Raw genomic sequence first — 17,902 nt, 5'->3', positions numbered from 1 at the left:
ATTGAAATCCATCTGAAAACTGGTTTTGGATTTGCCGCAGAGAGAATGTGAGCTGCAAGAATCGAGTTTTCAGCCTCCGTGTGACAGAAAGGTCACACAGCTATCGACACTCTGTGGCCCGTTTAACCTCCATCAGCAGCGGCTCAAACACGCCGACTGAATGACTCTCAGCCCTCCTCCCTCGCTGCAGGGGCATTAAGCAAACACAGTGTTCTGGGACTGGGGACGAGGGGGATTTCCCTCCGCTTAAATCTGGAGCACTGAGGGGATTATTCCTCCAGGAGACGAGGAGGGAGGGTGGAGGAGAGGAAAGCTGCCGAGTGAGGGGGGGGGGGTTCCTGGGTCAGAGCAAAGAAATGATGATGATGATGATGCTGTAGGCAGCCAATAAAAAAGCGTGTGCGTTCTGTCCCAGAAGCTCTCATTTAGTCCCACCTCACACTAAAATCAGCTCTTTCCTTTACAGACGTGCGCTTCCATAAACCCTCCCCGCGTTACCCATCACCTCAGGCTGAAACTTTCTGCCGCTGAAAACGCCACGTCCAGATATCCAGTCTTCACTGTGCTGAGCTAACAGAAGAGACTCCGCTACGTTTCTCAAACACAGACTGGAAACATTCAGATGTTTGTAGCAGGAGGACGCGGGATGGGTATCGTTTAGGTTTTATCCGATACCGGTGCCAAATCGGTACTTTTGAAACGGTGCCGGTGCTCAAACGGTGCTCAAACCGGTGCTTAAAGAATGGAGAACACAAACTTGTCCAAAAATCTCTCATGTTCAGCTGTTTTTTGTAAAAAGATAACAATGTTAGCCTTTTCTGCAGCTATGGGGCATATATGGTATCACTCTTGGCTGGAAGCAGTGCTTAAACAATGGAAAAAACACAAACTTTGTCCAAAAACCTCTCATGTTTAACTGTTTTCCACTTTTTCTTTGGTCATTTTAGCCTTTTTGGCCAGGGTGAAGGGAGCATCTGCCATCAAACAAGAAGACAGCCGCATGTAGCTATGATGGTGTTTGCTAGTTCACCTTACATGCGTTAATGTAATAACGTGGTTAGCCTACTCAACGTAAATTACACACCAACAACATTAAGCTACTCACGCAGAGAAGAACGGCTGCTGCTGCATCATCATCCGTCATCATTTCTGCTACACTGGCAGGGCTAGGGGCCAGGACTCTCCTCTTCGGGTTTTTGGGGGATGTTGCATAACAGGCAACCCACCCACAGTAGATGTGCTCGGTGTGAGGTCTCGCAGCAAGCTATCAAATACGGCGCATTTCTGGGCTTTTAAAAAAAACGCTATGCGTCGCCAGGTGTTTCATCGGATTCGAGGTGTTACCTCCTTTGACAGTATCACAGTATCAGCTTAAAGCACTTGTTGCTGCTGAGTTTGCATCTTTTGCTGTGAAGTACAGCCAGACTTTGACCGCTTCGCCTTGGACATTTTTAATCTGTAGCTCTGCTCTAAAAGAACGTACGTACCTGGCCCCGCCTACTATCCTCGGAAACGTAAAATGATTGGCTAGAAGTGTATCACAGCTCAGGAAAAAAAAAGCACCGAAATAAAGCACCGAAATGTGCGCTGCTTTTCGGTCTGGTTACTACCGTTTATGTCAGAACCGGTGCCATCATGGCACCGGACACCAGTACCCATCCCTAAGGAGGACGCGGGGAGGCGGGGAAAGCAAAGCCTCCTCCTGTTGTCAGTCCAACCCTCCTTCATTTCCTGTAACGATCTTCCTGTCGTCTCATTTCTGTTTTGCACAAAGATTTGCGGCAAACTGGAGCAGCCCACGCCGCTGGCGTCATCGCCATAACACCAAACTCCACGAGTGATTTTACAAAGGAGGCGAGGAGCTGGATGGAAGCTGGGAGGAGAAGAGTGGGGGGAAAAATGAGACGGATGAAGAAGAAGATCTCTGATATGATGCCAGAGGAGACGAGATCAAGCAAGAGGCAGAAAGCGAGGCGGGGGTGGGTGGGTGGGGGGGGGGGCGGGAAAAACGCTGTGATGAGGCCCACTCGCCGCTTTCCCTCAGGGAACGTCAACCGCAGACGTGCCGCTCTGGAGCCGACCAGACTTTAATTAGAACAACATAAACCCTCGAAGAGGAGGAGGAGGAGGAAGGCTGAGCAGAACAAAGAGGAGAGTCTGAACATCTAGAACGCCGAGCAGCTCCCCGTCTCGTCTAGTTTCTGTTGTCCTTCATTAGGAAACGCAAACTTTCCTTTGTGGAATCTGGGAATCGGCTAACACACCCGCATGATCCCGCGTGACCCGCATGATCCCGCACGACCCGCGTGACCCGCATGATCCCGCACGACCCGCGTGATCCGCATGATCCCGCTCGACCCGCGTGATCCGCATGATCCCGCGTGACCCCGCCCTCACAATTTCCTCTTTTTTTGTTTTTGAAGATTTCCAAAATCAAATGTGAGTTAAGGCTAGTTTGATTTCCTCTCCTGCAGCATCGTCTCTAACACAGGAAGAGCAACAGCGAAGCTTTATCACTCCACACTCCTCCTGAGGCCTGAAGCCCGTCGTTGCTCTGGTTTTCGCTTTATTTGCTCCTCTCGGTTCAGCGACGCTCCCTCGCCATCGACCCGCTCGGATCTCCATCCCTGACCCGCTGAGCCCTGCAGTAATGACGCTCCTCGTGTTTTTATCTAACAATCATGGCGAGCTCGCTCTGCCTCATGTTGCAGCAGCCATCATGTCAAAACGTATGTAAATAATATGTGTTGCTTGGCAACCTGTCATACTATCATTTTCTTTGGTGTCAAAATAACAACCTCTGTGATTCGAGGCACCAATGGTTGTAATTTTTCACCCCACATGCCCCAAAATCCACTCTGTGATGAATCCACGCGCCCAGTAGGTGTGGGACAGATTCATCTCCTCTTCTGTCATACAGGATGCTCCAGTGTCTCCTGTGCCAGAGGAGGAAACAAAGCCCTGCAGCTCCTCTTTTTTAGTATTCGGAGACCTGCACAGATCTTATTGTGACAGCTGCTTCCTGAGCTAAACCGACTCTTCCACTGCAGCTGAAGTTGGATTCAGTGCAGTTCACTGTGTTATCACACTGAACTCACTTCCCTGTCTCAGTGGAGAGAAGTCGAAATATCCCAGCAACACCCAAACGCATCACGAGAAGGCTCCAGTTTATCTGACCTCTGACCCTCTGTGATCTGATCGGATGATTCCTACTTCAGACTTCCCAAACAGTGTGTCTGGTGCTGTAAGCATGTCAGGCTGAGGGCGCCCCTGTCCGCAGAGATTTTGGCTAAAGGCCCGTTTAAACAGAGCCTGGTCACAGCGCTGAGGCGTGGCTTGGGCCGACATTCGCCAACGCCCGCAAAACAAGCAGGTGTACATGCCATTCCTCATACGGCAGCCTCACATGAACGCACTGAGCTGCAGGAATCCAGGCCGGGGAGCGTTTTTGTTGTCGCACAAAGAGACGGAGGAAGTGTTGTTGTCGAAGCTCATCTGTGCTAAAGGCAGAGGACGGTCCGGCTCGGCGTTGCATAACACGCTTAGCTGCTCTTCTTCTCATGCTGCATTATTTAGACACAAAGCACAGAGATGCCGCTCTGGCTGACGAACCTTCCCACCGTGTGTGCAGCTTTGATTAGTTTTTATCAAGTGAGCAAAACCGTCGGGCCAATCAGAGCTCTGTCCCGCAGCGTCACTGAGACAGGGACTGTGTGAGTGTCACGTTCCCGTGGCAGCGCGCTCGCTCAGATTTGAAGTTTCATTTTTCGCTGTAGAAAGACGTTTTCTTCCCACGCAGAGCGCACAGTGGACGCTGATGTTTGTGTCACTTTTTTACAGAATCAAAGTAATGCAAGTACTTCCACGCTTTAAACGCTGCGTGGTCGTACGCTCGCCATCACTCCGTGTTATCCATTGATCTGCACAAGCTCAGATGTCATTGTCATGAGACATTCTTACAATCAAAATCACGGATTGGTAACGCAGCGTGCTTACGGGAAAGTAACAGTAATCTAATTACTTCTTTGCAATAGTAATCCCTTACTTTACTCGTTACTTGAAAAAAGTAATCGGATTACAGTAATGCATTACTGCTCATCTCTGTTTACAAGTAGAGACGGACCGATCCGATATTACGTAACTCAGCTCATAACCTCAGCACGTCGCAGCAGTGTGGTCACGTGACAGAGCGGCTGTGTGTGTTTGTAGCCTCGCTACCAAACCGGCATTTCATCTCCGAGGAAGTGATCCCAGAGAAGTAAAGCAGTGTGTAAGTTCATCTCTGAATGTTTGTAAAGCATTCCAGCGTTAAGTTTAACAACTAATATATGGAGCGACTGCCTCTCTCCCTCTCTCTCCCTCTCTCTCTCTCCTGTTGCTGCTTCAATCATGAAACTGATCAATGATCAGCTGATCGTCTCTCTTGTTTGCTTTTGGCCCACTTTGCAGCAGAAAGAGGAAACCAGCGGCTGAACAACAGCAGCACGTTTAAGCTTGATCAGCTGTTGTTAGGATTTATTTAATATTACTTTCTACTCGAGGATCTTTTTCTACGCAGCTGACGGCTGGTAACTGTGCAGGGGCGGATCTAGCAAAGTTTAGCCAGGGGGGCCGATAGGGCATTAACAGGGAAAAGGGGGCACAAAGACATACTTTTCTTTCTTATTCTCATTTAAAATGTCGAGCTTTTAATAAATAATTATCTGACACCCAAAGTTTTAATCTGATGTAAAATGAATAGAAGTCCATTACTGTATATAGTAACTATTAAGTATAATATACCCTAGTAAGCTGTAGTACTTTTTCCTTTGGGAAGGTACCATCTGTGCAGTCTGCAATTCTGTTGAAGAAAGATGTTGAATCTATTTAATTATTGTGGAAGAATAATTGATTTCCGTGCATTTTATTTTAAACACATTAAATTACAGTTGATTACGTCGATTAAGCATCACAAGGCGGAGGGTGGGGGTGGTTCCCTTTTTTTTTTTTGCTGGGAGTTGGCGACCCTATTAGTTAGTGGAAATACTAAACAACCTAAGTACTCTTTAAAACACCAGAACAGGGAGGATGCTGCAGGTTTAAGTTTCTTAGATTGATCAGTTTTGCTGAATTATGAAATATTTGGGGTGCAGTGTGCTTTTTGCATACAGGTATAACTGAGTAGCTTTAGTTTAGTTTAGTTTGTTAAACTTGAGTATGAACTCATACAAAATGCAGCAAGAAATTTAAAAATTGTGTTATTGATTAAAAAAAATGAACTATATCGGAATCTGCAGATTTCCATATTATCGGTATCAGGCATAAAAAAGTGGTATTGTGCCATCTCTATTTACAAGTAACGAAAGGGTGGAGAACAAGTTTGGGGAAGAGCAGGAAGAGACTCCAGAATTGGGAAAGCCTCGGGATCCGTCAGGAAAACCGGACAGCACGACCGGGATACCTGCCTGCTGCCACCATAACCCGACGGCGGATGGATGAAGTTACCGAGCACTGCGCTGTTGCTCTTGGCCCTCATGCGTTCATCGTGCTGCAGCTTGTTGGCAGGTGTTGCTGCTGAAGATGGTCCGTGTGGAGGGACACGCTCTTTCCCTCCTGCTGTGCCAGACGTCTGTTTGTTTTGTCCGTCTGTCGTTCATTGTGATTCGTGCACGCAGCAACGATTATGAATATTTTTCAGTCGTGTTGATTTCAGAACTCGTTAGCTGTGCAGCCCATCGCTCGGCCTCAGCTTTAATATTATTTGTTACAAATACAAGATTTCTCTTTCTGCCCCGCTTGTTCACTTTGAAGCAGAATCAAGTCTCAGCGTGGAGAGTTAAACTTCACCTGCTGCTGTCTCATCCAGAATAATGCTGCCGTCAGCTCAGAGTTACAGCTCTACCACCTGTTAATAAGTCCGAGTACAGTCGGCTGAATAAATCAGTGTTTTTGAACCTTCACACGTCTACATTACAGCGCGTTACTGCACAGCAGGCTGCAGGTTCACCAACGCTCTCTGAAGAAGCGCATCTTGGTTTTGTTGGAGGCAGCAGCAGATCAAGCAGGCTGACTGCGTCCACACTAGGGTTGCCAACTCCCTGAAAGATAAATAAGGGACACCTCGTGCCCAGGGCCGGGCAACCCAGTTGTCTTCACCCTTCCCAGTGTGGTGAATTTTCTAGCTCTTTTTTTGTGTGTGAAATTATTTTTTTAACCCTTTGACTTGAATTTGATTTAAGTAGATGCATATTCTTTGTGATATGACCATATGGGAAACAAATGATCATTTAGCCATTTATTTTTAGCTCAAAATGACAACATTAACACATAAAACAGGTCTCTTTCTTAAACAGAAGCCTGTCATGCTTAACTTTTGAGAATATAAGTAAATCTTTCTTTAAAAGCACTCTGTCCTGCTTAACTTAAAATAATAGAAAACAATAGAAAACAATAGAAAGAAAAATATTCTTGTAACAGTGCACATTTAGTGCATTTAGTACAATCGGCTTCAGTTGAAATATTATTTCAGCTTTTCTAATGCTAATCAGCTGCTCCTGTTTGTAAACCCGCTTGTTCCCATGATTACACATCATAACTCATCATTATTCATCTATGTATTACTTTTATGTATTAGTCATCTATTTGTTGTAATCATCTATCCTTGCAGTTGTTTATTACACAAAATAAATGATATTATCACACTTCTGGCCACATAGCGCTGATATTCACTGCACATGCCCATATTAACCTTAACCAGAGGGTTTAAACAACAAACCAGTGTTTACATACCATATCTGCTTCTGCCGTGGCCTGGTGGACAAGAAATTGGTTAAGGGTTCCCCGAGCTGTCACGCCCCTCATGTTCTTCATGTGCCACCACTAGAAGCATGCCTATGGAAAAAGTGCGCCGGCACACAGTGCAGTGCGCTTTATAGGTGTTACCATGCATTTTCCCAGCCAGGTGTTTTTCCCATTCCTCCCTGTACTTTTGCAGCCTTTTTTCCTTTCTCTGAGCGAACAAACATTGCTGCTCTAATGCTGGGCTTACACTGTGCGGTTTTTGGCCCATTTTGAGACGATTTTTGAGTCGTGCGACCGATTTGGTGATCGGACCGATTTTGGCCTTCATCGTGCATCGTGTAGTATACGTGGGGTAACGAGAAGCGATTAACACCTCACGACCAGCTCCCGATCATCAATCGCTCGTGACGTGTCACCACAGCCGCTCACACTGCTCACGCGCAAACACGTAAACGTCGGTGAAAAAGACGGAGCAGCACAGCTGTGCAGCGTGTGATCTGGACACAAGCGATGGAGGCACAACTTGGAGAACTTTGGAAAGCTCATCCGAGCCTTTTCGATGTGGCAAACTTCCCCCTGCTCACGCATGACTTCTTCTTCGTGTCATAAAAAAACCTTTTTATTTTATCTGAAGGTGTAATCGAGCAACAGTAACGTCCACACAGGCCGTCAGCTGCACAATTACCCAGAATTCTCGTGGTCTCCCCTGATCTAGGGTCTCGGTAAGACATTTTTATAAAACAGCACAGAGGGAAGAATAAAACTGGCTGCCGGTAACATCACAAGATTGGTTCGAATATTTCTGACAGAGACGACCTGGAGTTTAAAAAAACAAAGAAAAAAACAACTTCCTGTTTCCTGTCAGTGGGATGAAGCTGAGCTTCATTCAGAGGAACGAAGAAAACGTTCACGCCAGGTTTTGGCTGCACCTGAAAACATCTGAGACGAGCTCGTTGATCTGTGAACTGCTTAAACCGGAACTTTTTAAAGATTTTACGAAGTTTTCAGGCTAAAGGAATCAAATGTGGCCTCTCTGACTGACAGGTGGCTGTGAGAGGGGGCGTGGCCTCTCGGACTGACAGGTGGCTGTGAGAGGGGGCGTGGCCTCTCCGACTGACAGGTGGCTGTGAGAGGGGGCGTGGCCTCTCCAACTGACAGGTGGCTGTGAGAGGGGGCGTGGCCTCTCCGACTGACAGGTGGCTGTGAGAGGGGGCGTGGCCTCTCTGACTGACAGGTGGTGGCTGTGAGAGGGGGCGTGGCCTCTCCGACCGACAGGTGGCTGTGAGAGGGGCGTGGCCTCTCCGACTGACAGGTGGCTGTGAGAGGGGGCGTGGCCTCTCCGACTGATAGGTGGCTGCTAGCTGTCCTGAAACAGACCTCTGGACGGTGTTTGCAGACGCCGTCTTTGATGACCGCTCCTGCCTAACTGGTCTTTACTGGTGTCGTGAACTCACACACGAGAAACGGGGAATCAGACTTGGTCGCTCAGAGCTTCCAGCCCTGTCTCTTTGTTTGTGGACAATAGACTGTGAGTAATCTCTCCTGTTCTTGTGTGCCAGCTTCCTCTTCCTCCTCTTCCTCTCCCCTGCGGAGGATTACCTCAGAGGAAGTGACACTCACGCTCCGTCTCAGCCCGTGATGACATGCAGCCCGTCTGCACCAGAACAGATGGATTTACGGCTCAAATTGGTCTCCGGCCTCGTCGGCCAGCCAGCGCCGTCCCGCTCCAATCGTCACCCCCCTCCAACCCCCTCCAGGTCTTTATCATCAAAGCCACTCAGACAGCTGAGAGACACAAAGAGACGCCTGCTATGTGATTGTGCCGGGGAGGGGGGGGGGGGGGTGTTAAATGGTGCACCAGCTGAGCCGCCACACAGGAAGTGATTCCTTTACGGGCTGGCTGTCAGTGAAGCTCGGCCGACGATGACTCGAGCTTATGTAAGACATGAGCGTGAAGCGTCCCACGCGCCGTGAGATCGTCTGACTCACTGCCCGGCATCCTTCACAGGAGGAAACGCTCACCTGCACCACACATGCACAGCAGGGATCGATACACTCTGATTTTATAACGCTGCAACAAAACATCTGCTGGAAGTGCAAACGAAGAGATTTCAGCCATTAAATATGATGGCATCGATCGTTTTGCCGTTTGTTATTTCATCAGAAGCATCAGAGTCACCCCTGCACCGAGGAATTCACCCCAGAAACAGGAAATGAAAACTTTACTCCAACAGAACAAAAGTTAGAGATGCGTTCTTCTTCTACTACTTGTGCGTCCATTACAGTAAACATAAATTACAACCAAAAATACCAAGGTGAGCGCACAGTCATGTAAACAGGTCATGTAAACAAGTAGCAGATCGGCGCTTACAGTCAAAGGACCACGAGCTCCTCTACGACGTAACGTAGAGTCAGCGTCTGTCCATCCTCCACAGGGATGAGACTGATTGATGAGGTCACGCAGGAAACATCACTGCAGGTTATCCCTCCTACAGAAGGGGCTACACGCTGGGTCGTTGCATCAACCATTCATTTCTTTCAAATTTATACTTTGCATGAAGGCGGGCCCTGATATCATTCAGCACTGTGACCATGACGGTGCTCAGCGAGGACAGGTGGGACTGACCCCAGACACACGAGGCACTCGCTGGGAGGCAGCCGACCTTTGCGCCGTTACGATTGTTGGATCTGATCTGTGAGCAGTGAAAGCAGGAAGCCTTACAGGAGGCTTCTTTTCACCTCCACGTCTGCAGACACAGCTCTGACCTCGCTGGTCCTACAGGGAGTGGAGGACATCTCTGAGTCTGGATTCAAAACTTCACCCCTGACTGAGTGAAAAGAAGGACTGTGCTAATGACGCTAACCCAACTGGTTTTGTAGGATGACTCTCAGAAACAAGCAAAGAGCTGAGCGTCACAGGCTACGTTTGTCTGTTATTAAAAACATGTTTAGTGTCAGTGATCCGGAATAATGGGAGGTATATGAGCCATTTTATTTTCCACAGGATAATAAACTGAAGAGGCAGTGGACACCAATAATCTGCCGCCTGTCGCTAAGTGGCTCAAACTTTAATTAAAAGGGATGTTTGTTTTTTTGTTTGTGTTTAAATTGTCAAAATAAACTAAATCTGTCATCAGAAAGCAGCGCTATGATGTTCTGACTCTGCTCTTCAACTCCTGCAGCACGGACACTACTGAACATTTTAAAGTGAAAATGTTTTTGTTGCCTTTTAAATGCTTTGACTCACTTTGCCACTGCAGATATGTTGAATTCATTTTTGAACATGACCTCTGACTGTACGTATGCAGACCTCCCTCTTTTAAAGCAGGATAAAGAGCCCTGCATGCTGTCCCACGGAGGCTCTGCTCCACACTGAGAGGAAAACACCGGCAGGGTCTCGGTTTAAGGTTGCAGCTTTTAAATCTGCACACAAACGTTTCGTGACTGGACGGGATCACGCAGCGTGCACGCGCCCATTATCGGTATGCGTCCATTATCGGACACGTTTAACTGAACACACACTGATCTTTGTGGGACAAAGCCCTCCTGGGGCGGTTTGGGAAACTAACCGATTCCGGTAACCAACCAAAAAACAACAACCCACAAACAAAAGCAAGCACGGCTCTACGTGCACGTTTGCCCCGCTCAGGTAAACCTGGCACGTCTCAGGTGACCTGGCTGCGGACACACGTAAGCTTGCATGACAGGTAGCTGCTCACACCCACACAGAGCCGGCTGGAATGACTGAAATGTCACCCGCAGCTAGCCTGCTTAGCAGAGAGCGCAGCGAATACAGCATAAGGCGAAACTGCCATTTAAATATTACGCAATTCTCGCACATCCCGCTTGACATTGGGAAACGAACAGTAAAACCAGTACCGAGCACCGCATCTAGAAACAGTGGAATCAGAGCGTGAATTCGGCGATAACACGATTAGAGAAGAAGCGCTTACAAACACATAACATTATGTTACTTAATGAATGTGCGTCATTCTGCGTATTGAGCCCCGTGCGCGACAAGGCACATGCAAACTGCACCTAGCCTCCAAAAAGTTAAAAACATTACACAAAAACATACGTTTTATTGGCTTAAACCTATGCCGAATTAAACGAAAAACACTTTCTATCAAAGTAAACTACAACTTTTACTTTACTCTGACGATGTATTCACCGATAATCGATTTTAAGAACAATTTCCACATTCTCCAATGGACTTCGGTACAGCGCCTCTCCGTTCTGCTAGCAACCTCAACAATGAAACCCCTTGCGACCGAGAGGCTGCTTACCTGCAGCTCGGCCCGCTCCACCTCCCACTGGGCCCTCTCCACCTCGAAGCGGGCCCACTCATGCTGGAGAAAGTGTAAAATCCCCGGGATGCTGTACTGAGCCCGGGCCGCCTCTCCGCCGCCGTCCCCGGGCTGCGGAGCTTTAACGTTCCCCGCGCCGGGTAAGCCCGAGCTGCCGCTGGTGTTAAAGAAGACACCGGGGCCCGCCTGCTCGTCCATGGCTGGACCGTGAGCGATGCGGGGCGGCTTCAGTCCGGTGCTGACTCCCGCTTCAGTGAAATATCCTCCGCAGGAAAATGCGGTCCATCAACCGAACAACTCCTGCTCGAGCCAGCTGTCAAAGCGGCGGAGAGTCGAGCTGCCGGAACGAACGCAGCAACCACATCCTGTCCGGATTTTCAAAATATAATAGCTGAAGCGCTCTTATTATTATTGTTGTTTTATTTATTAAAATAAACATTAAGTAAAAAATAAATAAACAGATCTGAATTCTGTTTGAATGTATTGGATGTATTTATTATTTTCCTGTTGATTTCAATATCAATTTAAATAGTAAGCATCCCCCATTCATAAACTGCTGTTAACTTTAGACTGGCCCAATATAAATAGACTCAAACGACAAAGATAATAATAATAATAATAATAATAATAATAATAATAATAATAATAATAATAATAATAATAATAAGAAGAAGAAGAAGAAGAAGAAGAAGAAGAATACAAAGAGACAATAACAGCAAAATAGGTTGGAAAACAGCACAAAAACTATACATTGGTCATCAGTGATCAGTTAGAATCATAAGTATTCTTTTACGGTCAGTAATTCATTTTTTTCTCCAACAGTCGATGTGAAACAATTCTAGAAATTCAAACTGCCCTGCCCTGAATGTTCCTGCATGGTTGGCTGGTGGCAGGTGATTGGCAGAGGAAGGTCCAAGTGAAGAAGAGCGCCTGTTACGTAGTCAGTTTGCTATGATTTACCTTGATCTGGTTCAGGTTTATGTACCCGGATGATGCTGAAGAGGAAAAGAAACACATTATTTTTCTAAAAGCTGGTTGTTACAGCAGCTAATTTTAAAGACTAGTCGCCTATAGAGCACAGTGGCTGAAGGCAGCCTTGGTTCCCTTCCATGGAGCATTCTCCCCTTGCTTGATTCTCTGCCCAGGACTCCTGCAAAGAAAAGTCTCAACCTCAGGAGGTTCACTGTGTGGTTACCCCCCCTCCCCCAAGCTGTGTCATCAAGGTTACATTATAGAGGTCATGAGTTGTTAAGAACTCTGTCTTCTAAATATCTGATGTGATTAAATTTCAAGTTTTTAATCCATCATCCATCTGCTTCTCTGGCTGTGGCTCTCTGCGATGGCAGTTTAACGATCTAACCCAAGAGGCATCTGAGGCAGATGCTGAACCACCTAGGCACCTCAGCTCCTTTCAATGTGGAAGAGTAATAACTCTACCACAAGACAAAAACATGTGGTAACTGTGGTGAACAAATTCTGTCCTTAAAGAAAAACATTAAACATTTTCTAAATTCTCTCAAAGGCACATTATCAATAATCCTGTTTAATAACCAGGATGAGGGGTGGAGGGGGCTGTCTGCTGCCCTTGGGCCTAAAAGCTGCTGGGGCCGGCCCTGCTCCGCACTCTAACCTAATTCAATCGCGCTCATGCGGCCATGTGCTAATCAGCTGATGCGCTGCAGCCTCTATTTAACTCGCGCTCGCTCAGTAGCATGTGGACCCGGCTCTACGTCACGTACCATGGCGTCGCGCGAGAAAAGTCAGCCGCACAGCAAACCGTTCAAGCTGAGGAAGAGTTTAGGTAACCGGCACCGCCGCGAGCAGCAGCAACACTGATGTCCAGCAAACTCACTGTCTCTCTTCTGTCCACAGCAACGAGGAAACGGGAAGTGGCGGGCATCAGGGCCAAGTTCCCTAACAAGATCCCGGTAAGCGCGCGGTGGGGCTCACGCGGAGTCCGAGAAGGTGTGTTTTATGTTCTCACCCACTCACTGCGCCTTGCAGGTCATCATCGAGAGGTACGACAAGGAAAAGTATCTGCCTCCGCTGGACAAAACCAAGTTCCTGGTTCCGCAGGAGCTCACCATGACGCAGTTCCTCACCATCATCAGGTACCGGTACCTGCAAGCTTCACTGAACACATGCTGGAGTCCTTTAACACGAACTCGGAGCTCAACAATACTCACGCCTCAGTTCTACACTGAGGAGAAATGTTTTCCTGGTGAATTCATCAGTTAATGTTTATTTTAAAAATGAGAAGCTTTTATTCCAGAGTCTTACGCCCCCCCCCCCCCCCCCCTTGGAGCACAGGTGTTAAACTCCAGGCCTCGAGGGCCGGTGCCCTGCAGGTTTTAGATGTCCTTGATCCATCACAGCTGATTTAATGGCTAAACGACCTCCTCAACATGTCCTGAAGTTCTCCAGAGGCCTGGTAATGAACTCATCATGTGATTCAGGTGTGAAGCCCCAGGGTGATCTAAAACCTGTAGGACACCGGCCCTCGAGGCCTGGAGTTGGACACCCCTGACTTGGAGTCTTTTGCTCTTTCACTTTTATTGACCCCTTTGTTGTTGTTTATGCTTACACAGCAGGATCTGTGACGGCCATGATGGCCTGAGGAAGCTGCTGTGTAAACATGAAGTGACAGGATGTGTCTTAACAGTTAATCCATGTCTGTCAAACCTTAGACCTCTGTAATGTCTGCGAGAGTCTTTATCACTCAGTGATCTGACTCGAGCAGAGAGCGCACAGGCTGGCTGCTCAAGCCAATCGAGGAGCTCTGTCTACTCACAGAACCTGAGTTGCGTCCAGTAACTGTTTGTCATTTGGAACATTGAGTTTTCAGTAGTTGTAATCATGTGAACATAAAGACACGTATTGTAGTTTTATTTTAAGAACACAAAGGTCTGGTGTCTCAGCCTCGCTGCCCCACAATCATACCCACTGACTGTAACGTCTGGGTGTCGATAAAGTTCTGTGGGAGTTTCCTGAGAAAGCTGCACACCAGCTCCACATGCTCAGGTTCACTGATGGGCTGATTTGGCTTTAGTGACTTGTCCTGATTGTCAGAAATGAGGCCTGGATATCAGACCTCAAGGGAAAGAGCAATTGGCTCATCTAACGGTTGGATGATTCCCCCTCAGAGTATGAATATAGACGCTGAAGCAAATCTTGTTGTGAGTGAATGAGTTTTGGGCTCTACTTGGAGTCTGATCAGAGGGTCAAAGTTGTGGCTTTAGGGGCAAATGTTTTGGATCGTCTCATGTTTTGTGGTACATGATCGTATCTTTACTGAAGCCGGTGCTCCAGCTGCAGTCGCTCATCATACACTTGCTCCTCAGTCTGACAAATGGAGCTTTTGCATAATCTTGGCTCTGACAGATGAATACCTGTACAAGCTTCACTTTAAACTCAGCCCTCGCTCAGTTTCCATGTGCTCCTCCCCCCAGTGTGAGCACGAATGCTTGAAATGCTCGAATCATAGCTGGAATCTGCACGTGGCTGACGCGTGCTCGCCTCACTGAACAGCTGTGCTGGCGTCACTGTTGTGCTGATGCAGCTAACAGCCTGCAGGCTGACTCTGATTAATGGTGGCTCCTTCTGGCTCCTCCCCTCAGGAACCGCATGGCGCTGCTGCCCAGCCAGGCCTTCTACCTGCTCATCAACAACAGAGGGCTGGCGAGCATGTCGCTCACCATGGCTCAGGTGTACAAACAGCACCAGGATGAGGACGGCTTCCTCTACATGACCTACGCCTCGCAGGAGATGTTCGGACGATGAAGCTCGTCCTGCTTCAGGTTTTATTCCCGTTACAGGCTGCTCGCCTCAGCTGCTGTAAATACAAAAGAGTGTATATATTGTAATTTTTGTTCTACACGCTGATTGGACGAGATGGATTTTAATCGTGTTCATCCAATAAATATTTTGATGTTAAGGAATGCTGCTGGTTCATGATTTCTGCTTGTGGATGGAGACACTTGGACTCAGCACCACATGAATCGTTTCACCTTCTCACTGTGAATATTTGATACTTGAAGCTTTATAAAGAACTGTTTGTTTCCTGTTAACAGGAACTGGTTATAATTTCAGTCTTAGAGCTTGATGTGGTTCCACTGTGTCCAGCAGAGGGCAGCATCACTGTACCAGGAGAGCAACATGACGGACAGGAGCTCTGCAGAAGATCAGAAACATAAGTGCAGACTGTTAATGAGAAATGATGAAGTAGAGCAGCATATAAACTGAACTGAAGCTGTAACCGATGTGATGATTCTGGTGGCTGACCTTGGCTCAAATAAGAGGGTGAAAGGTCACAAACAGAAGTCATCTGTATGTTTAAGGCATGGCTATTCAACTACGAAGTTAGTTGGGCCAGATTTTCAAACCGAGGAATTTATCTGGGATGTATGTATATGAAGCCAGTAAGCAGCAGATCATGATCAATTTCAAACCCACACAACTGTATTGAAAACAAGTAAAAAAAAAAAAAAAATTTTTTCATTCCTTTCCCCTGTAAATCTGGTGACCTCACAAATGCACACCAAAAGGTCCATTTAAACAAAAAAGGGAGCTATACCTAAACTATTTTTTGCACATTTGAAATAATAACAAACATTTTGATGATTCCCTTTAAAATTAAAATATTTTGCTGACCACTCACTGTTCCTGCCATGGATACAGACACGCTTCATATCCAGACCATTTTCCTGAAGAGCTTAAATCTTCTCAAACATTATTTGGCCAGCTGTGTGTCCCTCTAACAGTAAGCTGAGCAATTTCCCATCCAAAAAACGGACATATACGCACAACTGTGCATTATCAGTTCTGTCTGATCTCCTGCTATAGACATTACATCAGTTTTCTTCAGGTCATCTAACAGCATTTCAAACTCATCTGATGCCAGAACTTCAACTCTACGAATATTTGAACTGTCCTACGGGAGTAAGTTTTTAATAGCAGGTGTCACACTTTAATTTTTTCATCACTTTTCACCACATCCACCACGACCAGCATGCAGTATTTCACTGTTTCAGAGTCTGTGAAAGGCCTTTTCTTCTTCGCCAAGAAGCAAACACGAAGGGAAGATGCTGCCGTGCTGCTGTACAGCCCAAGAGAGATGCTGCCGCTCTCTTGGGCTGTACAGGACCCTCACCATGGTGTATACAGTGTTATATTAATATAACACTGTCTGCAAATATGATTAAAAAAAAAATCCACAATCTCAGGTTCCTCCTCCGTCAGAGAGGTGACATTCAACGTCCCACTTGTCAGTCTGGACAGCCACGACCACCACCCGACACACAATAACGTCATGAAAGTACATTTTAAAAAAGGGCAATGCAAACATGGCCAATAACTGTCATTATTGGCCATGTTTGCATTGCCAACCATCATTCTGATGATCTGCAAAATGATTTGATCTAAAGTATGATTAAAGTTCAGCCTGATTAATATAAACGTCACTGACAATTACTAATATATTGGAAAACCAAAATCCTTCCCACTCAGTTGTCTTTCTGTCCAACAGCTCCTTTTCTTGACTTGTAAGAGTTTGATGTAATGTGTGCTGGTCTGAGCCTGAGAGAAAACAAGTAAAAGTCTGTGGCTTTACAAGCTTTACAAAATTAAGCAGATGTGACACAATTTCAGTTTTTTGTTTTTACATTTTAATAAATAAGTAATGATAAATATATCAGAGCCACTCTCTTCTTAAAAATCAAAACCCCCCAAAAGAGTTAAATGAGTAACTGTTGGGCTACCTGGTTGTTGACCAGGTGTTTTGAACTTTTTATCTTGTTCTCATTATGGCCGCATTTTAAGGCCGATTACGTCACAGCGACGCGACGAAGGCTGTCCAAATTCGTAGACTCCTCCTTTTCCCCGAATTAGAAGGATGGGTCGGGTGTGTCCTTCGTGGCCCACCATATCCCAGAATTCATAGCTCGGCCCAGCCAAACTCCAGTTTCCAACAATGGCGGCCGCTACTAAGTTTTAAAGTTACTCATACTAATTATCATCAGGGGGTCCTTTTGTCCCTCTGTGGGGGGAAACTCCCACTAGGTTTGTATCTGGGACTCTCCACCATTTGACCTTAGAACTGAAGAAGCTTCTCGGATGAGAGGTGAAACGTCTTCAAGCAACTTAAAGAAGTCCAGACGCTTTTCTTTGCAAGCTCCTTTGACTACGATGACCTGGATGACTGAGAACCATCAGACATTTCTCCGATTCCAAACCCCAGCAGCTGTCTATTGTAAGTTTTGTGTCTACTAAAATAAAAATAAAAGTGTTCCAACATCTCACTTTTTTTTTTATTCAGGCATACAGTACATGCATACTATTTTTATTAATAGAGATTATGCTTGTGTTTCAGTCATGTAGTGATTGTGCTTAACTGTATGAAGCTTATTAAACATTATGAAACAGATGACATGAGAATTTTGCTAAAGTGCTTGAGATACTTTTTTAAATTATCTTTTTTCTTTAAAAAAATCTACTACATCATGTATAATTTTCTTCATGTCATGTGTAATTTCCATTGGAAATACTAGTCACAGTTAAATTAAGAGGGGAAGTAAAAACTCCGAAACGGAGATGTCATCAAGTGTGTCTGACTTCCTGCCACACAATATATGCTTACAACCACATTTCCTGGTTATCCAAAGCTCATCTCCCCACACGCGTGTATGGCTTAACTTTAATGGTTCACCATATGCAAGCACAGAATCCGAGAAGCTTCTTCACACAAATGGCCGGGGGTGGACATCCCTCAGAAGATAAGGACACCAGAGTCTCACATGGAATGTGCCTGCAGTTAAACA

The 17,902-nt window shown here is 46.4% G+C and overlaps 2 protein-coding genes across 5 annotated transcripts in view; one reads left to right on the top strand and one right to left on the bottom strand.

Moving 5' to 3' along the window:
- The window catches only part of LOC147328649 (striatin-like), a 34,722-nt gene extending 21,720 nt beyond the window's left edge, over positions 1-13,002 (bottom strand). For 3 of the 4 annotated variants that reach the window (XM_086297155.1, XM_086297156.1, XM_086297157.1), the window contains exon 1: positions 11,067-11,430. In XM_086297155.1, coding sequence (XP_086153281.1) covers positions 11,067-11,285 — 219 coding nt within the window. In that variant the 5' untranslated portion in view covers positions 11,286-11,430. Of the gene's footprint in view, positions 1-11,066; positions 11,431-12,939 lie in introns of those variants that run through there. The other variant, XM_086297158.1, reaches the window with a different exon arrangement.
- On the top strand, positions 12,726-15,019 carry map1lc3c (microtubule-associated protein 1 light chain 3 gamma). The gene is made up of 4 exons (XM_086297227.1): positions 12,726-12,888; positions 12,960-13,015; positions 13,092-13,198; positions 14,705-15,019. The coding sequence occupies exons 1-4, from the start codon at positions 12,735-12,737 to the stop codon at positions 14,865-14,867; spliced, it is 480 nt and encodes a 159-aa protein (XP_086153353.1). The 5' UTR covers positions 12,726-12,734; the 3' UTR covers positions 14,868-15,019.
- Positions 15,020-17,902: the final 2,883 nt, after the last annotated feature.

The sequence above is a fragment of the Aulonocara sp. 'chitande type north' Nkhata Bay genome, linkage group LG6 (assembly GCF_057382095.1).
Source record: "Aulonocara sp. 'chitande type north' Nkhata Bay isolate Kocher_YH1m ecotype deep benthic linkage group LG6, A_spYH_male_GT1.1, whole genome shotgun sequence".
In the NCBI taxonomy this organism is placed as follows: Eukaryota; Metazoa; Chordata; class Actinopteri; order Cichliformes; family Cichlidae; genus Aulonocara; species Aulonocara sp. 'chitande type north' Nkhata Bay.
Note: the sequence above shows the minus strand (reverse complement) of the source record. Positions and strands in the feature narration are given on the sequence as shown.